The following is a 21,732-nucleotide window of genomic DNA, read 5'->3' as shown; positions in this document are numbered from 1 at the left end:
CCAACAACAAGAAAGTAGACACCTAGATCTAATCTACTAATCTAAGTGAAAAAAAACTCAAAACCATAAGCAAACGATAAAGTGAGAAGAGAAACAAACACACCAAGAAATGTTTACCCAGTTCGGTCCAACTTGACCTACTCTGGGGGATAGATTCAGGGCCGTCCCTAAGAATTCGGAGGCTCGACTCTGGGAATGAAAAGAGGCTAGTGATAAAAACAAAACGTGGAGAAAACTTAGGTACAATTCCTTAGGTGCTTTTCGTATAGTTCTTAACTAAAAATACATTTTTTTTTTTGGATATAACAAACTTTGAGAAAATTATGAATTTGAGGAAATCATGGTGAATTTAGTTAAGAACCATACGAAAAGCACCTAAAGAATTGTACCTAAGTTTTCTGCTTTAAAAAAAGCAATGATCTATTTATATTTTTTAAAAGATAAATATAAGGTGGCGGTACACCCAAAGGTGAAAATGACTACCGTATACATGAGGAACCCCCACCTAACACCAAAAGCAAGAGGATCTAATTCTAATAGGCCTAAAAGGCTAAAACAAGGGGACAGAAAATGGCTGGGGGTATTAAAAAAAAAAATTGGAGGGCAGTAGTACTAGTGGGTATTAAAAAAAAAATTGAGGCCCATGACTGAGGGAGGCCCAGCTCTGTTGAGCTGTTTGCACCCCCTCAGGGCTGGACCTGGATAGATTTATCTCTCCAATCCACTATCAATTAGTTCTTACAAAGAGATACAAATGAGTTACAAGAAATTAGCTTCAACAAGCTCACAAAGAACAAATCTAATTTCTACCCATTTTTCCAATCTCACCAAAGAACAAGACTCTCAATGATTTTCACTCACCCAAGGTGTTTACAAATGTTTCCCAACCCAAGAGAACTCTAATCAAAGACCGTCAACCTTAAAGTTACCTCCTTTGATTTCCCAAGTTTTTCTCTCTTGAAGTTCTCATAAAAAATCTGAACAGAAACACTTAAATAGTACCCAACAACTGTCAATATCGTGTCACGATTGGCAAAATCATGTCACGATTGAAGCGTACGACCCAATGTACGACCAACCTTATCCTGAAAACGTGTCAAGCATGCTAAATATCGTGTCACGATTGCACAAAATCGTGTCACAATTTTACACCAGGATAACAACCATTCTGCCTCTATGATCGTGACAAGCCATAAGAATCGTGTCACGATTCTTCACTTTATCCAAACTCAATTTTTGAGTCACATTGCAACATGAATACTAAAATTTTGAAAGATGTCATTTTGAGAAAATATGTGATTTTTACTATGTAAAATCTCGAACAATGAATATTTAAGTTAGTGAATGTCAAAATCTCGGTTTTAACTAATATCAAATGAGTTTAAAATAACTTTTACTATTTTTGAATAAATTTCAAAAAAATCCATTTTTTTAAAAATGCAAAGAAAAATCCATTTTTTTAAAATCTAAAACAAAGGGCCCAATATGTGACAGAGGAAGTATATTTCTAGTATTATAAACGTGAAAAATGTTGTTATACTTATTTTATATATTTATAAATGAAAATATAAATTTTTATACCTATTTTGATAGTATAAATATATCTGACTGCAAACAATGTACGTTCCATCCCATAACCATAACTTCTCTCCCTCTTCTCATTCCTCAATTATTATTTATAGTATAAATCTTAGTGCATTATCTTAAAATATAGAAGCAAGAAACATGCTCATGCAACAAATTAGTTTAAAGCCAAATTGTCTCATCTTGAACAACCCATGTCTCCATGGTATTGGAAGTAACCAAACATGTTTTCATGTTGGATCGTCAAGGCCTTTGTTCACAAACCAAAAGAAACAAAGGAGGTTGTTTAAGAGGAATGAGTGTAGCAAAATAAAAGCTGTGGCTGTGAGTGATGAAGAACTTATAGAACAAACATCATTAAAAGTAAAAGCCATAGTAACTGTTCAACCAACAGTTGGAGGGCTTTTCTCAGAAATGGCTCTAGAAAGAGGGCTTGATGACATAACAGATTTGTTGGGTAAATCAATTCTCTTGGAGTTTGTTAGCTCCGAGCTGGATCCCGGTAAGTCACTCTATGATTGTCTAATCAAGATCAGACGATTATGAAAAAAGACATAATTTTAATTGAAAGTAAACAAATTTAATATCATATTGTGATTATTTTTCCTAAAGCAATAAGGCAAGGCCGGTTTGTTACGGATGATTTGAAAATAATTTTGATATTCAATAATTTTGAAATTAATTTTTGAGATTTTTTAAAAACAAGTTAAAGCTATTTTGTTTTGTTCATCAAAATTTAAATATTTATTTTACAAAAATCAATTATTGAAAATGATTTTTCAGCTAAGCTACTAATTGCATGTGTGTGTTTGTGTGGTCACATACCGCCAACGTGTGTTGAAACGAAGCTAACAATTGTTACTTTCACGTTGATTACAATTTTTTTTTACAAAAATGCCACTACAAACATGGATATAGAGGCTACAACGCTAAACCAAACACGTACTAAAAATAGGTTCTCATTTGATCCATTTTAAAAATAAAAAAAATAAATTTGAGAGGATTTTTCTTTAATTTTCTTTATTATGTTACAAACAGTGTCGGAAAGAACTAAAAATGATTCTTTTATAAAGAAATGATGTGAAAAAATATAACAAAGAAACCCTTCAATGTAGTTTTCGTCAAAATCATTTATTAATCCAAACACTCACCAAATATATAGTTAGTTCGTCAAAATCATTTATTAATCAAACTCTCCTTCAATCCAAACACTCACCAAATATATAGTTGGTTTGTTATATTTATTTTAGATAATTATATTGTTATTTAATTACTAGAGAAAAGACGGCCACTATTGTGCTCATCTATCCACTTTTCTATTGCATTTAATTGCATACAGAAAAAGATATCAGCTTTGGTGTATACTAGAATCAAGTGTTTTTTTTTTTTTTTGGTAAATATGATGATATTTGGATCCCCTTATGACCCATCATATTTTAGGACATTGCACCGGATTAAGTACAATTATTTTTTTAAAAGGGTAATAAATAATTTTAACTATTATTTAATTAATAAATTAAAATAAAGGAAAAAATGAAGAAACAACACCATAAGACTATGTATCACATTTATATATAGGTATAGTTTTAAATTATTAATTAAAAAAATGGTTAAATCTCAGTATAATAGGAACAATTCTACTACAATAAGAATATTGAACAATAGATTTTGGTGTATACTAGAATCAAGTGTAACTTTTAGCAATAGAATGTTTCGCAAATCGAGTGTTAACTCTCCGAGTTTACGTGTTTAGGTACCAAAATCGTGTTAACTCGGAAGTAAATTCGGTTTTTGGTAAAATGGGAAGGTTTGCCGAGTTTGACCAAGTTAACACTTGGTAAACTCGTGTAAACTCGACCGAGTTTACCGAGTTTTACGAATTTACATCTATAAAAAAAATATATAAAAAAATTGGCCCTTTTTTTGGGTCCATTTTTTTCAAAACCCAATTTCTTTTCTACTAGCCCAAAGACTGAAACATTTACTGAATTGTTACCTTTACAATAACACTTTGTTCCTAAAATGAAATGTTTCTTTTTCTTTCTTCTCTGAGTTCTCAAACCACGAACATGGGAGTACATACCAATTAGGGTTGCGATTTCGACGGTGGAAACTTAGATTTCGACGCCGGAGATTGCAATGCCGGTTAGGGTTGCGGTGGTGGTGTTTGTTGACCTTTTGAAGAAATTAACTAGTTTGTTTTTTAGATAGTTTTATTAACAACTTTAGGAACTTGTGAAACTTGTTTTTTTGGATGGTTTTATGGATGATTTAAACTTAAGAGACTTATGAAACTTATGATTTTGTGCGTTAATTTTGGTATTTTGATGTTAAGTTGAGCATAACGTTTTATTATGGTAGTTTGGTATAATTTGTCGTTGTAATTAAGTCATATTTTGCACTATTGACCTATTTACAATATTATATTAGCTATATATGTCATGCATATAATAAATTTTATATTATTTTAATTTTAGATAAACTCGTATGAGTTCTCGAGTCGAGTTTACCTAGGTAAAACGAGTTGAGGTAAACTCTCGAGTTGCAAAACCTTGCATAAATGTAATTGAATATCACATCTTAATCCAAAATTTTGAGATGAAGAATCTATAAATCATCTCATTAATATAATTTCAACATCTATTTTTTCATTACTTAATACTGCCTCGTCCCAAATCTTTAGAAAAAAAACTTATTTTAAGTAAAAAAAGACAAACTTTTATTATATTTATGTTATTTCAAAAAAGAGTCGTGCTATTTTCTAACGAAGCATTTTGTCCAGAATTTAACATGAATAGCCTATCACCGTCAAATTAGCAATTGTTATAATAAATGAGTGGATGGAATACAAAGTGGATTTATGCTTCACTTACTTTAACACTCTCGTGGTGAACTATTATATTGGGACAAATAGCATTTTTATTTTATAAAATTATCTTTTTTAAAGAGAAATTAAATGCAAACTGCATTTAATTTATTACTCTTCTTTTCATTTTCTCTATAATCAATTTTTTATTCTTTTTTTCTATAAAATTTATTTCAAAGATAACACAGAAAATTATATTATGAACTACCATGTTTTAGTTTTTTAATAAATGTGATTTTTTTTTTTCTTCTTATAATTTGAGATGGAGAGAGAGTATATGAATAAAATGACGCTCAACGTATGTAGTACCTTTATTTTCTTAAATTAGTAAGTTCACCTTTATTGTGTTTTGATTTGATAAATGATTGTTGACAAATAAGTTTTGTCAGATTATAATTATTCGTGGCCTCTTGTCACATCTTATACTTAGAGTCGTGATAATAATATTTTTTTTTTTTGAGAGAATAATAATATTTTGTTTGTTAAGTAATATTAACCTCATATGCCTTATCTGGTAGAAGTAAGAAATTTAGCAGAACGTTGTTTTTCTAGGGGACCAATATATGCTAAAATTGACGTTAATTATGTACCAAACAAAAACAAAATTAATTGACCTTAATTACTTGTATTTTTCCCTTGTTTTTGGTTCAAAAAGAGACAAAATTGGAGAAGGAAAGAATCAAAGGTTACGTCCACCAAACGCATAGATCAGTGGAAGAGATTAAATATGAAGCTGAATTTGAAGTACCACAAAGTTTTGGAGATATTGGTGCAGTTCTTGTGGAAAATGAGCATAGAAGGGAAATGTTTATAAAGAACATTGTTCTTGATGGCTTTCTCACTGGTCCTGTGAATTTTTCTTGTGAATCATGGGTTCATTCCAAGCATGACAACCCTGATGATAAGAGGGTTATTTTTTCCAACAAGGTTTCATCATTATCCCAACTCCATAGTATATATTACTTTATAGAAATTAAATTAGAACAATATTTCATTAAAAAAATTATGTCCACATCAAATGTCTAACGCAAGTGGTTGATGCATATTGACTAAGTGTTTTAAATTTTAAGATACCGAATTCAATTTGTACTGATTATAAAAGGTAAAAACATGACAAATATATTTAAAAATATATATCATTAAAAACAAACTCATATTAAACTAAAATTAATTAGTTATTTGATCAAATTATTCAAATTGGCTTATTGATTAAAAACTGATTAAAAACTTATAGAACACTCTAATCCTTTAGTTTTTTTTTTTTTCTTCTTTTGACTAATTGAAATCCATAAGTGTTAATGTTTGTCTAGAGATATAAACTTGGTCGAAATTTGTTTTGTATTCTCAAGCCCTACTTTTTTAAGTCTCTTAATTAAACACTCTTGTTGAGAAATCTATTTCTTTATGAACATTTTTTTTTGGTATGAAACAGTTGAAGCATGTGATCAACTTTAGTTTTTGTGAAATTTTATTTTGGGGAATCTTTAGCATTAGTTTGATCAAATTTTGAAGAGCCGTATAAAACTATAAATTAATAGCCATACAGTTTTCTTATGAATCATTGGTTATTTTATGGGTTTTTGGTATCATTATTATTAATAATAATTTTTCATTGTCCATTTCTTTTTAGGAAATAAAATTTAGTATAATTGGTCCTGTCAAAAAAAAAAAAGTAGAGTAGTACAAGTGGTCCTGTCAAAGGAAAAAAAAAAAAAAAACAGTGTAGTACAAGTGGTCGGGTCTCGTAAGAAGAAAAAGTAGTGTGTGTTGTCGCATATCACATAAATTTCTAAGCCTAGGACTGTTTAAAACGTGACATGTTATTTCAATTATTATTGAAATAATTTACGGAGGAACAAGTAAAGATATATAAAAAAAAAAATTAAAAATTGATATGAAAACTAAAACAATAGATAGAGAATAAAAGTACAATAAAAGTAAAAAAAGACTTTTCTAAAAATTTGTCATAAAATTATTATACAATTGTCACTTCTTCTAAAATATACTTTTACAAATTAGAAAACTTGAGGTAATTTTACTTATCTTTTTACCAATTCTTTTCTTAGAGAATTGAAAGATTAACAAGAAGGAAAAAAAAACTTAAGTATTTTTATTGGACAAATTCTTATTTATTCATCAACAGAATGAAAATCAAACAAATGATTTTGGTTGATATCAAGTCAATTAATATGAGAAACGTTGTCACATTTTTATTGATCATAAATATTATCCTATCAATGCCATGTACTTATTTAATTGGTCTAAAACATATTTAAATATTTATATTATCACAATTAAGAGCAAGATACCAATTTTGTAGTGTCACAAATGCATGTTCTCAATGAAGACCAATTTTTGTTAAATGTTATCAATTTTACGTACAATTTAAATTCTGAGTGTACATGTTGATTTGTATGCATGTTTTGCACTGCCTAATCAATTCTTCTCTTTTGAACAGTCATATTTACCATCTGAAACACCAGAAGGATTGATAAGGTTAAGAGAAGAGGAACTGAAAACTTTACGAGGCAATGGACAAGGCGAACGCAAGAGCTTTGATCGAATATACGATTACGATGTGTATAATGACCTCGGTGATCCAGACAGCGATCCCGAACTCAAGCGACCTGTTCTTGGTGGCAAAGAACATCCATATCCTAGGCGTTGTAGAACCGGAAGACCTCGTTGTGATACAGGTAGGCCTAACACTATACCTAAGAGTTAGCAGCCTAAAAATGCAGCTGTATTAAAACTCTCGTTAAAAGAAAATTGTGTTAACATTAATAATTTAACTCGGTTGCATGAACAGATCCGTTGTCTGAGAAAAGAAGTAACAATGTCTATGTTCCGAGGGACGAATCCTTCTCAGAATTAAAGCAACTCTCGTTTTCAGCAAATACCTTACAATCGGCTTTCCATGCGCTTTTACCGGTCGTGAAAACAGCTGTAATTGACAAGAATCTTGGATTCCCTCTTTTCTCAGCCATAGATGACCTTTTCAATGAAGGATTTAACTTGCCTCCTCAAGCTGAAAAAGGGTTTCTTGCGTCTGTGTTGCCAAGGTTGGTCAGGCTTGTCAACGAGGCTAGGAATGACATTCTCCGTTTCGAGACTCCCGCCACAATGGACAGTAAGAATTTTTTTTTTATTACATACAAAGATTAGTATATTAGTTGGTACGTTAATATTTTCTTTTTAACAAAGGTTTGAACCCCGATCATTGATTTCATATACAAAATTCTTTACGTTTATTAGATGTAACTAACTAGTGTTACGTTATATTCGATGTAAACGTAACTTACTAGCGTAACTAACTTTTACATCTAATATTGCTCGTTAATTTCATAGCTTATGATAATTTTTATTTGAATTTACTCATCAATGGGAGGTGATTTGAATATGGCAGAGGACAGATTCTTTTGGTTTAGGGATGAAGAATTTGGAAGACAGACTATAGCAGGTCTTAATCCTTGTTGCATCCAATTGGTCACGGTATACTACTAGCCTGTGTTACATTTTTATTTATTTATTTATATAAAATCCAATTTTATTTGAAAATATACTAAAGATGATAGCAATTGAGAATTAGTAACAATTTTTTTTGTTTCATGTAGGAATGGCCATTGAAAAGCAAACTTGACCCTAAAATTTATGGTCCTGCTGAATCTGCAATAACCACTGAAATGATTGAGCAACAAATCAGAGGATATGCTACCGTTGAAGAGGTATGCTTTTTATTTAAGGGTCATGCTAACGAGTGCGCCTGAGACACTGGTTAACATTTCCCTTTATTTAATGGTACTAGCTATATTTTTACTTAGTGTTATTTTTTGTTACTAATCTTTTGCAATTGAAACAATTCAATACAGGCGATAAAACAGAAGAAGTTGTTCATCCTAGACTACTACGATTTTTTCTTGCCGTTGGTCGAGGAAGTTAGAAAACTCGAAGGCACAACATTGTATGGATCAAGGACGTTGTTCTTTCTGAATGAAGATAGCACATTGAGACCGGTGGCGATCGAGCTAGCTAGGCCGCCAATTGGCGGAAAGCCAGAATGGAGGGAAGTCTTCACACCTGCTTGGCATTCAACTGGTGTTTGGCTTTGGAGGCTTGCCAAAGCTCATGTCCTTGCTCATGACTCTGGCTACCATCAACTTGTTAGTCACTGGTACGAAAGAATAAACCGTCTTGGCTTTCGATTCGATACTAGACGTATTCTAATGATATATCTTTCCAAGTCAAAAAAAATAAAATCATGTTCTTCTAATCCTTAATTGATTTTCACTTTTGTTCAGGTTGAGAACTCATTGTGCCACAGAGCCTTACATCATAGCAACAAACAGACAACTAAGTGCAATGCATCCAATCTACAAACTATTACTTCCACATTTTCGATACACAATGGAAATCAATGCACTTGCACGCGAAGCACTTATAAATGCAGATGGAATAATTGAGAGTAGTTTCACTCCTAAACAACTCTCTCTCTTGGTAAGTTCAATAGCCTATGATAAGCATTGGCAATTTGACTTGCAAGCCCTTCCAAATGACCTCATCCATAGAGGACTAGCAGAAAAAGATCCAAATGCCCCACATGGCCTAAAACTAGCAATAGAAGATTACCCTTATGCAAATGATGGTCTTGTTCTTTGGGATACGATCAAATCTTGGGTCACTGATTATGTTAACCATTACTACAACAATGAGTCGAGAAATGTTGAGTCGGATAAAGAATTACAAGCATGGTGGGATGAGATTATAAATGTTGGTCACGGCGACAAAAAAGACGAACCATGGTGGCCTAATTTGAAAACAAACGATGATCTTGTTGAAATAGTGACGACCATTGTTTGGATTACATCGGGGCATCATGCTGCGGTGAATTTTGGTCAGTATACTTATGCTGGATATTTTCCTAATAGACCGGCCATTGCGCGAAACAACATGCCTACAGAAGACCCTTCAGACAGCGAATGGGAACTTTTCTTCGAGAAACCAGAAGTGACATTGTTGAAGTGTTTCCCTTCACAAATTCAAGCAATGACGGTGATGACCGTGTTGGATATTTTGTCAAGTCATTCGCCGGATGAGGAATATCTTGGAGAAACGATTGAACCGGCATGGCAAGAGGAACCAATGATTAAAGCTGCTTTTGAAAAGTTTAAAGGGAGGTTGATGGAGCTTGAAGGTATAGTAGATGAGAGGAATGCTAATATGAATTTCAGGAATAGAAATGGTGCTGGAATTTTGCCTTATGAGCTTTTGAAGCCAACATCAGAGCCTGGTGTAACAGGAAAAGGTGTTCCATATAGTGTCTCTATTTGAGACACATGTTGTGGATGAATATGTGCTCAATTTGAATGTTGTATTTTGAGCTCACTATAATGTTAAATAAATTTTTGGTGTACAACCAAATATATTAGAGATGGTAAGGCAAAAATTATATCCAATCCAACTTGATTACATCCAAGGGCGGTTCAAGAGTAAGGTCACTAAAGTCCTCGTTTTAGGTCCCCCAATAAAAAAAATATTTTTCATTAGATTTTATAAATAAAAAGATCTCATATATCAACTAAAAAGGCTCCGTATATTAAAATTTGTTTTAGAACTCACCTAAAAATAAAAGTTATTGGACCGGCCCTAATTACATCTCTAAGGAGTGTCCATTTAGCCTTCATTACACTATACTAGCAAGACACTCTCTAACTCATATTCCATGAAATAATGGAATGAAATGAGAAACCATGAAAAAATGGTTAATCATTGATTCCATTTTTTTATTATCAATCATTAACAAAATCTTAAAGAAAGAATATCACTACTGAGGTCTGGGGGTGTTTCTGTCATCCTTACTGCAAATTGATTCAAAAACTTTCTAATAGAAATTGGTCTCACACTAAAATGAAAGTTGCTTACTATGTAATTTAATTGGTAGAAAAAGTGATGGTCCTGATCATTTTAATTGTAATACAAGGAATTCCTACATTTTTCTCGCAACATGAATTAATTGCAACATCGAGCCTCTTCTAAAAGGTGAATGTTTTTTTGACCTCCTTATTTGCTCAACCTATTGGGACGTAACTCCCGATAGACTTTTTTTTTTTTTTGCTTAAAGGTAAATTAGGAGTTAAATCCCGATGGAGCTATTGAAGGATTTGTAGGCCTTAGTTGTGGGTGGACTGTGGTAGGTCCAAGTGAAGAATGTGGCGCTATGATTTAGGAATAACAATGAAAAAACAATTTTTCGATCCACCTTTATATGTTTAAATTTATCAAAATACACTATCCAAGACGAGTTTAAGATGCTCTCTTGTACTTTTTGAGGGAAGATCGAGAAATTATATAATGGAATTTTTCTTGTTGTATTTTGTTGACATCAGATCTTGTTCGGTGATCCATACAGCTTTGGGGATTTTTTCGGTTACGGATGTATGTAGAATTCAATGAGGGTCTTATTGAGGGGAAAAAAGTTAATGTTACATTGTTTTTTTTTTTTTAGGGGAGTTAATGTTACATTGTTAAAATATTGAATTTTACTCGATGCATCATTTTATGGTTCCAAGCTCAATGTTTTGTCTTAATAATATTTTCTTTAAATGTACAATTTTATATTTTATTGGGTTGGCCAAGTACCGATATTATTTTGGCACTGCAAAAGATATTTAAGCTTTCAATAATAATTAATAAAATATTTGATATGTCACTTAAATACATGTCTTTCATATTTTATTTTATTTTATGAGCTTAAATGTAATTTTGATTCTTTTATTTTTAATTTTGTTAACTTTTGATACTCCATTTTTTAAAACCATCTTTTTGGTTCCCTTACTTTGAAAGTCAATGGAAATTTATGACCGCTCTTTAAATGATATGGCGCATACATCAATTATGTGAAAACAAATAATTTCATTCAAACTAAGATGAATATATTTTTTTAGTAATAATAAAATGAATTGCCCTAAAAAAAGAAATTTTAATGGTCCACCGTCGATTTAAAGATTAATCTTATAACAAAACCAAGAATAAAGTCGTAAAAATGAATTGGCTTTGCCCGATCAATTCAATATTATTTAATGGAATTTTTCGGATGGTGTTTGTTCCATCATTGCAATTTTTTTTTTTTTTTAAGAAGCGAAAATGGAATTTATTAAAATTGCAATGAATCCTGACCAGCACAAGGAATGCTAGGCTAGGAGTCTTAAAGTAGCAACATACAAAGGATAGATGGGGAGACCGCAATGAAAATCTATAGAAAACACCACCTAACAAAGAGCTATCTCCAAAATCAATAAAGGAAACACCAAAAACAAAGCTAACACCACAATCAAATACAAACCTCCGCACAATAACATAAACAAAAGTTGTACCAAAATCCTCAAACGGCCACAAAAACAACTTCCACCACCTACATTATGTTGCTCGCTCACAACCCCTGAACAACAACATAAAAATCTAAACAACAACCAACAACCTTTGAAAAACAGCCGCGAAGAAAACCCCAAACAACACCATTAACTTTCCCGAGCACCTTCATCCAAAAACACACCTCTTAAAGAACCGTAAAAACCGACCAAAAACCCTTATACCATCATAGATCAAGAAGAAAAAAAAACATAACCACCACCAAAAACACCACCACAAAAACCAAGACCACTACTACCACCGCCACCAAACTACCATTAACCCTCACCAAAAAACAACACCAGCCACCACATGCATCACCACCAAAAACCACCACGAGCACCACCGTCAAAAATCACCACGAGCACCATCACAAAAGAACCAAAATCAGCACCACCATGAAACCAACACAACAAAAGATTCGTCGAAACCATAACATATCATAAGTGAACCATCCATCGTCACCTTCGTGACCGATACATCACCACCTATGTTGCGAGCAAACATAACCTCCACCCACCTCCAAGAAAGAAAACAAATCTGATATCAACCACGACACCACAAAAGATGAAACCTCAGGCCATCAGAGTTGAACGGCCAGAGAAACAACAATACAATAAAAGCACACAATAAAGAAAACATAGCTAGCGAACTGATCCACCGGAGGGGCTTGTCACCAAACCAAACAAACAGAAAAGCCAGAAACACGAACACATAACAGTTGGCGAACCCCACCACACGAAGTTGAAAGGCACTGAGAAACATGTGCCTCTGACGAAAACACCGCCGAGAGGACAGCGACGTGAGGTGATACAGATGGTCGAACCACCGTCGCACCACCATCACCACTATCTACATCTTGAACGGAGAAATTGAGTTTCCGACGATGAGATTGAGTTTACGACCGGGAGGAGATTGGTTTTTTTTTTTTTTGACAAGTCCGGGAGGAGATTGGTGGTGGCCTTTGTTCCATCCTTGCTACTAAAAGATCTATTTTAAAGCACTACCAATATTTGTGTATTTTACTTACTTCAATCTCATTATTACGATGTTTCTAGAGTCTTGGTCCCTATTTAAAATGATTCTCCTTTATGGGACTTTGAATTTTTATTTTTTGTGGCGTCGGGGTTCGAACTCCAAACCTTGCATATATTGCATCGTCCTTACCAACTAAGCTAAACTCACGATGATATGGGACTTTGAATTTAATTGTATTGTTAGAGTACCCCTTGTAATTCTTTTTTCAGTTATATATATATATATATATATATATATATATATATATATATGTAACATGGTTCTATTACGATCAAACAAATTGATGCAAGGCCAGAGAATTACAAGAACATTTGGGACAAATTGTAACAATAAAAATATTATAATGAGAAAATAATTTAAAATGGCTTAGCCGAATGGAGAAATATTTTTTACCCTAATTATAATATATCAAAACACAACGGCTGTTCATGCAAATAAAGTGATATCCAGGAGGCAAATGATGTTTTCCCTGACAATCGTCGACAGTAACACACGCTGAAATATAAAATAAGGATAAAGAAATATGATTAAATATGAGTGAATTATTGCGTCTAAGATAAAAAATAAATAAAAAATAGAATAAGCTTACTTTCACCCTTGCATACAACAAGAAAAAAAGAAACATAAATGATCACAATATAAACAAGTTTGAGAATTCCAACCATATTTGAATTTATGTTTTAACTTTGTATATAACAAATGGTGAATTGTTTGCTCAATTTATATTGTAAAAACCTCATCCAATATTTACATCAAGTAAATAGTTTTAAACAACTCTTCAGTTGCATGAAATTCCTCAATAAATTAAAATAATTATTAGTGAATTTTTGTATCATGTTTGCCCCTTTAACACATATAATAGACCTTACATAAAAATGTTGCTTGTAATTATAGTTAAAACATAGTTATTAATATTTAATCATTTTTTATTATATGTCTAGCATTCCGAAACATACATACGTACATGTTGTGCGCGCGCGCAAACAGAGGGGAGAGAGAGAGAGAGTCAATGTATCATATTTGAATCTTGTTGTAAAATAAAATTTATTTAGAAGGGGAGACCTTAGTAAAGGTGACCAATATGATTTAATGGTTCAAATTAATCAATGATTACTCTACACCTATAAATGGTGAAGAAAAAGGGCAAGATAAATCATAAAATATAATTAATACTCTATAATGGTGACATCATTATTTGTAGGAATAATGTGATAATTGAAGGTGAGAAAAAAACACAAGAAGGGGGGTTTGAATTGTGTAAGCTTTTTGTGGCTTTCTTTTTCTTTGGTTGAAACAGTCTGATTAGAATCTTAGATATATAGATTCTGATACAGAGTGCAGATAAGTACAACAGACAAAGATAAAGAGATAGAGATAGAGAAAGTAAACAAACTACAATTTTATAGTGATTCCTCCTACAATCTAATTACAAATTGCTCAAGGACAATTCCAAGTGATTTCTCTATGCTCAAGCACAACTACAAGAGATCTCTATGCTCTATGACTCTCTACCTAAAGACTTCTGCTCTAGGACTACTCTACCTAAAGATTCCCCTTAATTAAGCACAATTGCTTAAGACTTCCCTTTGCTCAATCCCCACTAATTGAGACTACCAACTGCTCAAGGTTTTACCAAAAGACCTATATGCTCAAGCACGCAGGTAAAAGACTTTCTAAAATGTTTGCCCCGACTACAAACAAGTTAATTTGTTCTTACACTTTTTCTTACACTTCGTTACACTATGCTAGGAACGCACTCTCTACCTCACATATCCCAAGAAATAATGGAATGAAATGTGAAACTATGAAAAAATGGTTAATCCATTGATTCCATCTTTTCTTTTTACCAATCATTAACTCCATGTTAAAGAAATAATATTACTACTAGGGTGTTTCTTTCATCCTTACTGCAAATTGATTCAAAAACTTTCTGATAAAAATTGGTCTCACACTAAAATTAAAATTGGTTACTACATAATTTAATTGGTGGAAAAAGTGATGGTGGTGATTTTGATGGCAGTACTTTGATTGGAGTAATTTGTATAAAATATGGTTTAATAGGAATTCCTACGTTTTCTTGCAACATGAAAGTAATTGCAACAACGAGCCCCTTTCAAAAGGTGAATGCACTTTTTGGTCTCCTTATTTGCTCAATCTATTGGGATGTAATTCACGATAGATATTTTTTTGTTGCTTAAAAGTAAATTAGGAGTTAAATTCTGGTGGTTATTTCCTTGAAATTTTGAGATATTGATGGGGCTATTGAAGAATTTCCAGGCCTAAATTGTGGATGGACCGTGGCAGGTCTAAGGAGTGAAGAATGTTGCACTATGATTTAGGAATAACAATGAAAAAACAATTTTTCAATCCATCTTTATATGTTTAAATTTATCAAAATATACTATCGAAAGCGAGTGATGCTCCCTTGTATTTTTGGAACAGAGATCGAAAAAATTATCTAATGGAAATCCCTTGATATTGGATCTTGTTCGGGGATCCATACTCAGCTTTGGAGATTTTTTCGATGGCAGATGTATCAATAGGGGTATTATTGAGAAAAAATAGTTAATGTTATATTTATTTTTGACAAAAATCAATTTTATATTTTATTGGGCCGACCAAGTACCGATATTATTTTGGCATTGCAAAAGATATTTAAGCTTAAAGATATTTGGGTCTGTTTGGTAAAGCCATCAAACGAGCTTATAGTTTATAGCTTATAAGCTCGTTTGATCAAAAAAGCAATGTTTGGTACTGTCTTTTCACCACGAGCTTATAAGCTATTTTTCAGACGCTATTCCAAGTAGCGTTTGAGCTTATAGCTTATAGCTTATCATCTTTTGTTCCATTTTTACCCTTATCATTTTAATTAAAACCCACTTTTACCCTTTATATATTAAAACACATTTATTACGTTTTCTATGTTTTCCCTCTATATTTTTTTGTTCCTGCGTTTCCAAGTTCCTATATACTTCCAATTTAGTACAACTCAACTACTCGAGTACTCTTCAAATAAAATAAAAAACTACTCGAGCATATTTTCCATATATTCATCTACTTGAGCTTACTACTTTTAAGCATAATTCATCATGTATTACGTTGAGATGTAAGTTTTCAATGCTTTGTTACGAAATTTTTTTTCTTGTAACAATTTTTGTTTTAAAATAAAATTTTATACTTTATATTTTTGAAAGAAATTTTTATACTTGAATTTTTTTTGAAGTATAAAAATGGAAATGGAATAAATTTAAAATAAAACTATAACAAAAAATTAATATTTTTTGAAAGAAAAAAAAAATAATTTAATAATATATAAAATATATATTAAGAACATAATTTAATAATTTTATTAGAAATAAAAATGTCCTTTTATGTCATTTTACATTTATCAGCTAGTTTTACCAAACACTTTAATTAGCTTATCAGCTATCAGTCATCAGTCATAAGCTATCAACTATAAGCTATAAGCTATCAGCCATCAGCTATAAGCTATAAGCTATCCGCTATTTTTATCAAACAGAGCCAAAAATGACTTGGGTGCTGTTTTAAATAAAAATGGGTTCAAAATAAAACTGAATTCTATGTTTAAATGGAATTTTTGGGGTGCTGTTTATTCCATCCTTGCTATTAAAAGATCTATTACTACATGTTTTTAAAAGCATAAAGATCGTAAAAATATTCAAAAATACTGCATTTAAATTGTTAAAATTTACTTGTCAAAATTTTTTTTTTTGTTAAAATTTAACGTATCTTAAAAACTTAATGATTTTTAAAATACATGCATCCAAATTGATGTTGGACAATATTTTGAGATTGAAGTAACCAGGGTGTCTTAAAAAATGTCCCCACTGAAAGTGCTACAAGACAACCGACCAAAATCCTCGCACGTGCGCATCAGGTGATGTCTTAAAAAATTGTAAAAGAACACACAACACTAGAAGCTGATCTAGGTACTTATTTTTTTAATTATTCATCAATAATTTATTAGTGTAGAGAGCATTACTCTTAAAATCAGCATTTCAAATTGTAAAAAAAAATGATTTTGTCACAATATTTTAGGTATTTTCGTCACATTAATTACTCTTTCTTATCATAACATAATTTAATAATTTTTTTCTCTATTTTATTGTGACGATAAGAAAGAGATAAATTAAATGGACCCTATAATGGGCAAAATGGACCCTAACTGAAAAACCTTGTTGCTCAAATAATTTAAAATTTCAAGACCTATTTGTTGATTTACTCAAATCATTTTTCTAATGGTAAAATTTTGGTTTTCCAAACATAGTACTAATAAAATACAGTGTTGATACTTGCATTGCATCTGGTGGAAGAAACCCACATGGTCACACCTCACTTCAAGGTTAACTTACTGCTGACACATTTTGATTCTGAAAAATATTTATTTTCAGTGGTTGTTCAACAAACTCTTTCTCTGTGAGTGCTTTGTGATATTAGTAGTTGAAGTTGATGAATGACCAATTCTTTGTTTTACTTACCTTTATTTGAAACAACTTTATGTTATTTACTTGTGATTTTCATTTTATGTGTTAGATTAAATTAGATCTCATCTATTGTTGTTACATTACAATTCAAGGTTAAAGTTCTCTAAAAATTACCTAAACTTTAACTTAGTCACACCAACTGTGTTTTTGTTTTTCAGTTATTTTTCCTTATTTGCTACTTGTGCTTTACCTAGAAGAAAAAGTGATGATACTTATGCACAAAGCTTGGTCTATGTAAAAGAGTTTTCACAAAGGTTGCACCATATTCAACTCAGAATTAGTATAATATAGTAACGCTACGAGTTTTTTTCCGTGTGGTTCTTTATTGCAGAAGGTTATCAAGTGTTCATTTCAAGCTTATCATCACTGTAAGGTGAGACTTCCTTTAATTTTGAGAATGCATTTAGAAATGGTTAGCTTTAAGGTCTAGGTTTTACATTGTTATCTGGTTATGATCCTTAATATTGTGAAGAATCGTAGTCAAATATGACTGATGTGCCTCAGTTGCGGTCAGATAGATATCAAAAACATTGATTTTGCGACCTAAATCGTCGTTGCAAACCTTTATTTCAAATTCTGTTTAGATTTGCTTTTAGAAATACATGATCATATAAAGAAGAATGAATGATTTGTCCATAATTTCTATGTTTTAATGTAACCGATGTAGCCTCAATTGAGGTCGCGTAGACATAAAAAAAACTTTGATGTTGCGGCTTAAATCGTGGCTGCAGACCATTATTTAAAGCTCTTTGTAGAGTTGTTTTAGAAAGATCTAATCATAGAAAGAAGAATGAAAGATTTGTCTATAATTGCTATGTTTACTTCTTTCATGTGATTGAACTGTTTCAATTTGAATTTCGAATTTTTGATGCAGGTTGAAGAAAAATGCAGAAGCCACCAAATTCTCATGAGTTTGCCCTTAAGGAGACAACGCCGAACATTGGAGCAGGGGCAGTCACAAGGGACAAGCTATCCTGCACCTATGACTTGGTCGAGCAAATGCAATACCTCTACGTTCGTGTCGTCAAAGCCAAAGAATTACCTACAAAAGATGTCACTGGTAGTCTTGATCCCTATGTTGAAGTGAAGCTTGGAAACTACAAGGGAATTACGAAGCATTTTGAGAAGAAGTCAAATCCCCAGTGGAATCAGGTTTTCGCCTTCTCCAAAGATCGGATCCAGGCTTCGGTTTTGGAGGTGATTGTTAAAGATAAAGATGTTATAGCAGATGACTTTGTAGGGAGGGTGTGGTTTGATCTGAATGATATACCGAAACGTATACCACCAGATAGCCCTTTGGCTCCGCAATGGTATAGGCTCGAAGATCGCAAAGGTGAGAAAGTCAAGGGAGAGTTAATGCTTGCAGTTTGGATGGGAACTCAAGCAGATGAGGCATTTCCTGACTCTTGGCATTCTGATGCAGCAATGGTTGGATCTGAAGCAGTTGCAAATATAAGATCAAAAGTTTACTTGTCTCCCAAGCTTTGGTATGTTAGGGTCAATGTAATCGAAGCTCAGGACTTGATTCCAAGTGATAAAAGCCGGTATCCTGAAGTTTTTGTGAAGGTTGCTCTAGGGAATCAGTTTTCAAGAACTAGAATATCTCAACTGAAGACCATAAATCCTATATGGAATGAAGATTTGATGTTTGTCGCAGCCGAGCCATTCGAGGAACCTTTGGTTTTAACCGTGGAAGACAGGGTTGGACAGAACAAAGATGAAACCCTAGGAAAGTGTATGATTCCTTTGCAGATGGTGCAAAGGCGGTTAGACCATAAGCCGGTGAACACTCGGTGGCATAATCTTGAGAAGCACTTGGTTGTTGAAGGTGAAAAAAAGGACACGAAATTTGCAAGCAGGATACATTTAAGGTTATGTTTGGATGGAGGATACCACGTGCTGGACGAGTCAACGCATCACAGTAGTGATCTTAGGCCAACGGCGAAGCAGCTATGGAAGTCAAGTATTGGTATTCTAGAAGTAGGGATTATAAGTGCACATGGGTTGATGCCGATGAAAACTAGAGATGGTAGAGGAACCACAGATGCTTATTGCGTAGCGAAATTCGGACAGAAGTGGATCCGAACTAGGACAATCGTCGATAGCTTTAGTCCAAAGTGGAATGAACAATACACTTGGGAAGTATTTGATCCATCTACTGTTATCACAATAGGTGTCTTTGATAACAATCATTTACATGGAGGAGACAAATCAAAGGATTCTAGGATAGGGAAGGTAAGAATTCGGTTATCTACTCTTGAAACCGATAGAGTTTACACACATTCATATCCTCTTTTAGTATTAAATCCGTCAGGAGTGAAGAAAACAGGAGAAGTTCAATTGGCTGTCAGGTTCACAAATTCTTCTTACTTCAACATGTTGTATATGTATTCCATGCCGCTGTTGCCGAAGATGCACTACATTCATCCCTTATCGGTGATTCAGCTCGACCATCTGAGGCATCAAGCGACACAAATTGTGTCGATGAGGCTGAGCCGAGCTGAGCCACCGCTAAGGAAAGAAGTAGTAGAATACATGCTTGATGTGGATTCACATATGTGGAGTATGAGAAGAAGCAAAGCCAATTTCTTCAGGATAATGAAAGTTTTATCGAGTTTGATCGCATTTGGAAAATGGTTTGATCAAATTTGCAATTGGAAAAACCCGATCACATCGATACTAATTCATATCCTATTCATAATATTAGTTCTTTACCCTGAACTAATACTTCCAACAATTTTCCTATACATGTTCATGATTGGAATATGGAACTTTAGATGGAGGCCAAGACACCCTCCACATATGGACACTAGACTATCTCATGCCGACGCAGCTTTTCCGAATGAACTAGACGAAGAGTTCGACACATTCCCTACATCGCGTTCCTCAGATATTGTTCGAATGAGATACGACCGATTAAGAAGCATTGGAGGGAGAGTTCAAAGTGTTGTAGGTGATCTTGCAACTCAAGGAGAAAGGTTTCAAAGTCTTTTAAGTTGGAGAGATCCAAGGGCTACAACACTTTTTGTAACATTTTGTTTTGTTGCTGCTATGATTCTTTATGTTACTCCTTTTCAAGTTGTGTTACTAATTACTGGCTTTTATGTTCTGAGACATCCTAGATTCAGACAGAAACTTCCATCAGTTCCTCTTAATTTCTTTAGGAGGTTACCTGCTAGATCAGATAGCATGTTATAGATCATCATTCATGATTATGTTCATTTGATTTGGGAATATTCATGTTGTTGCAATTATGTTGTGTTATAAACATTCTTTTAATGTCAAGTTTTATTTCTTTGAGTATGATAGTTTCTAGATAATTTTACTAATTGTTCCAATGATAGTGCTGTAAATTTTATTTTATTTATTTTTGAAATGCTCACGTTAAAGTATATATCATATTAGTCGGGTCCTCTTTAATTTAATATCATTAGAGTCATTTAGTATATTTTCATTAAAACATTATAAATAAATTAAAGACCTTATGCAATTTATTAGGTGTATTTGTTTTCCATCAAATACATCTCTTATTAATACTACGTCTTCATCCTCAAATATGAAGAAAAAAATTAATTAAATTTATAAATATACAAAAATTATATTTAAAATTAAAATTTTAGGTGATCTAAGTACAAATATATTAAATTCACAATTTTTTTTTCTCTTAAAGTAAGACATGTATATAATTAGGGACATATAATACTATTTGAGACTTTTCATAACAACATATAAGTTTTGTTACTTTTCATATGATTATTTATCTTTTTTCTATGATACATTTAATCATTTATAATCTTATTTCATCTACTTTTCTCTCTTAAAAAATAACTAAGGGTATTATTGACAAAATAACAATTAATGTTTCATTGAACTTTAAAAATGACAACTAAATATGAACAAAACTTTCTTGCAAACACAACAATTAAAAAGGAAAAGAAGGAGTGATAAACTACATATAAGATAAGCTGATATTTTAAAGAAATTATAGTGAATAAAGAGTTTTATAAATAACCATCAATAACATAAAAAAGTTTATATGTACATCCATTTATAATATAGGACTAAATTACACATTTGATCCTTAACTTATTTCGTACTTTTACTTTAGTCTAATAACTATTTTTTGTTCTGTTTTAATCTTTTTGCTTTACTTTTGTTAGTCATTTTTATCTATATACTTATATAAAAAGAAATGTCCTTTGAATTTACCATTTTGCTCCTATAAGGGGCAATTTGGAAATCTACTTATTGGTTAAGTTTTTTTTTTTGAACCATGGCCTATGAATTTCCATTTTTGCCCCTAGACAATTTTTTTTAATTATTTTCTAATTTTTA

The 21,732-nt window shown here is 32.2% G+C and overlaps 2 protein-coding genes and 1 long non-coding RNA gene across 4 annotated transcripts; 2 read left to right on the top strand and 1 right to left on the bottom strand.

The window, feature by feature from the left end:
- The first annotated feature begins 1,643 nt into the window (after window positions 1–1,643).
- LOC25492621 (linoleate 13S-lipoxygenase 2-1, chloroplastic) lies at window positions 1,644–9,916 on the top strand. The gene is made up of 8 exons (XM_013600788.3): window positions 1,644–2,086; window positions 5,106–5,377; window positions 6,909–7,146; window positions 7,260–7,580; window positions 7,857–7,942; window positions 8,065–8,175; window positions 8,320–8,621; window positions 8,749–9,916. Exons 1-8 carry the CDS (start codon window positions 1,726–1,728, stop codon window positions 9,776–9,778), a joined length of 2,721 nt encoding a protein of 906 aa, XP_013456242.1. The 5' UTR covers window positions 1,644–1,725; the 3' UTR covers window positions 9,779–9,916.
- A 1,568-nt stretch (window positions 9,917–11,484) lies between these two features.
- Window positions 11,485–13,624, bottom strand: LOC25492620 (uncharacterized). 2 transcript variants are annotated; one of them, XR_003010853.2, is made up of 3 exons: window positions 13,482–13,624; window positions 13,286–13,387; window positions 11,485–12,394 (listed from the first exon to the last, which is right to left on the bottom strand). It is a non-coding gene; the product is annotated as an uncharacterized lncRNA (long non-coding RNA). The 2 variants fall into 2 exon arrangements; XR_003010852.2 differs by having other exon boundaries at window positions 11,485–12,374.
- A 3,528-nt stretch (window positions 13,625–17,152) lies between these two features.
- LOC25492619 (FT-interacting protein 3) lies at window positions 17,153–20,700 on the top strand. The gene is made up of 2 exons (XM_013600786.3): window positions 17,153–17,770; window positions 18,272–20,700. Exon 2 carries the CDS (start codon window positions 18,283–18,285, stop codon window positions 20,593–20,595), a length of 2,313 nt encoding a protein of 770 aa, XP_013456240.1. The 5' UTR covers window positions 17,153–17,770; window positions 18,272–18,282; the 3' UTR covers window positions 20,596–20,700.
- The last annotated feature ends 1,032 nt before the right edge of the window (window positions 20,701–21,732 follow it).

This window comes from Medicago truncatula, chromosome 4 (genome assembly GCF_003473485.1).
Source record: "Medicago truncatula cultivar Jemalong A17 chromosome 4, MtrunA17r5.0-ANR, whole genome shotgun sequence".
NCBI lineage: Eukaryota > Viridiplantae > Streptophyta > Magnoliopsida > Fabales > Fabaceae > Medicago > Medicago truncatula.
The sequence above is the reverse complement of the archived record's forward strand: the minus strand, read 5'-3'. Positions and strand labels throughout refer to the sequence as shown.

Bases quoted from the DNA above. Each gene is read 5' to 3' on its own strand.
- LOC25492619 (XM_013600786.3), top strand. From the start codon at position 18,283: ATGCAGAAGCCACCAAATTCTCATGAGTTTGCCCTTAAGGAGACAACG.
- LOC25492621 (XM_013600788.3), top strand. From the start codon at position 1,726: ATGCTCATGCAACAAATTAGTTTAAAGCCAAATTGTCTCATCTTGAAC. The intron at 7,147-7,259 runs GTAGGCCTAACA...TTGCATGAACAG, and splicing joins AAGACCTCGTTGTGATACAG to ATCCGTTGTCTGAGAAAAGA. The intron at 8,622-8,748 runs GTACGAAAGAAT...ACTTTTGTTCAG, and splicing joins CATCAACTTGTTAGTCACTG to GTTGAGAACTCATTGTGCCA.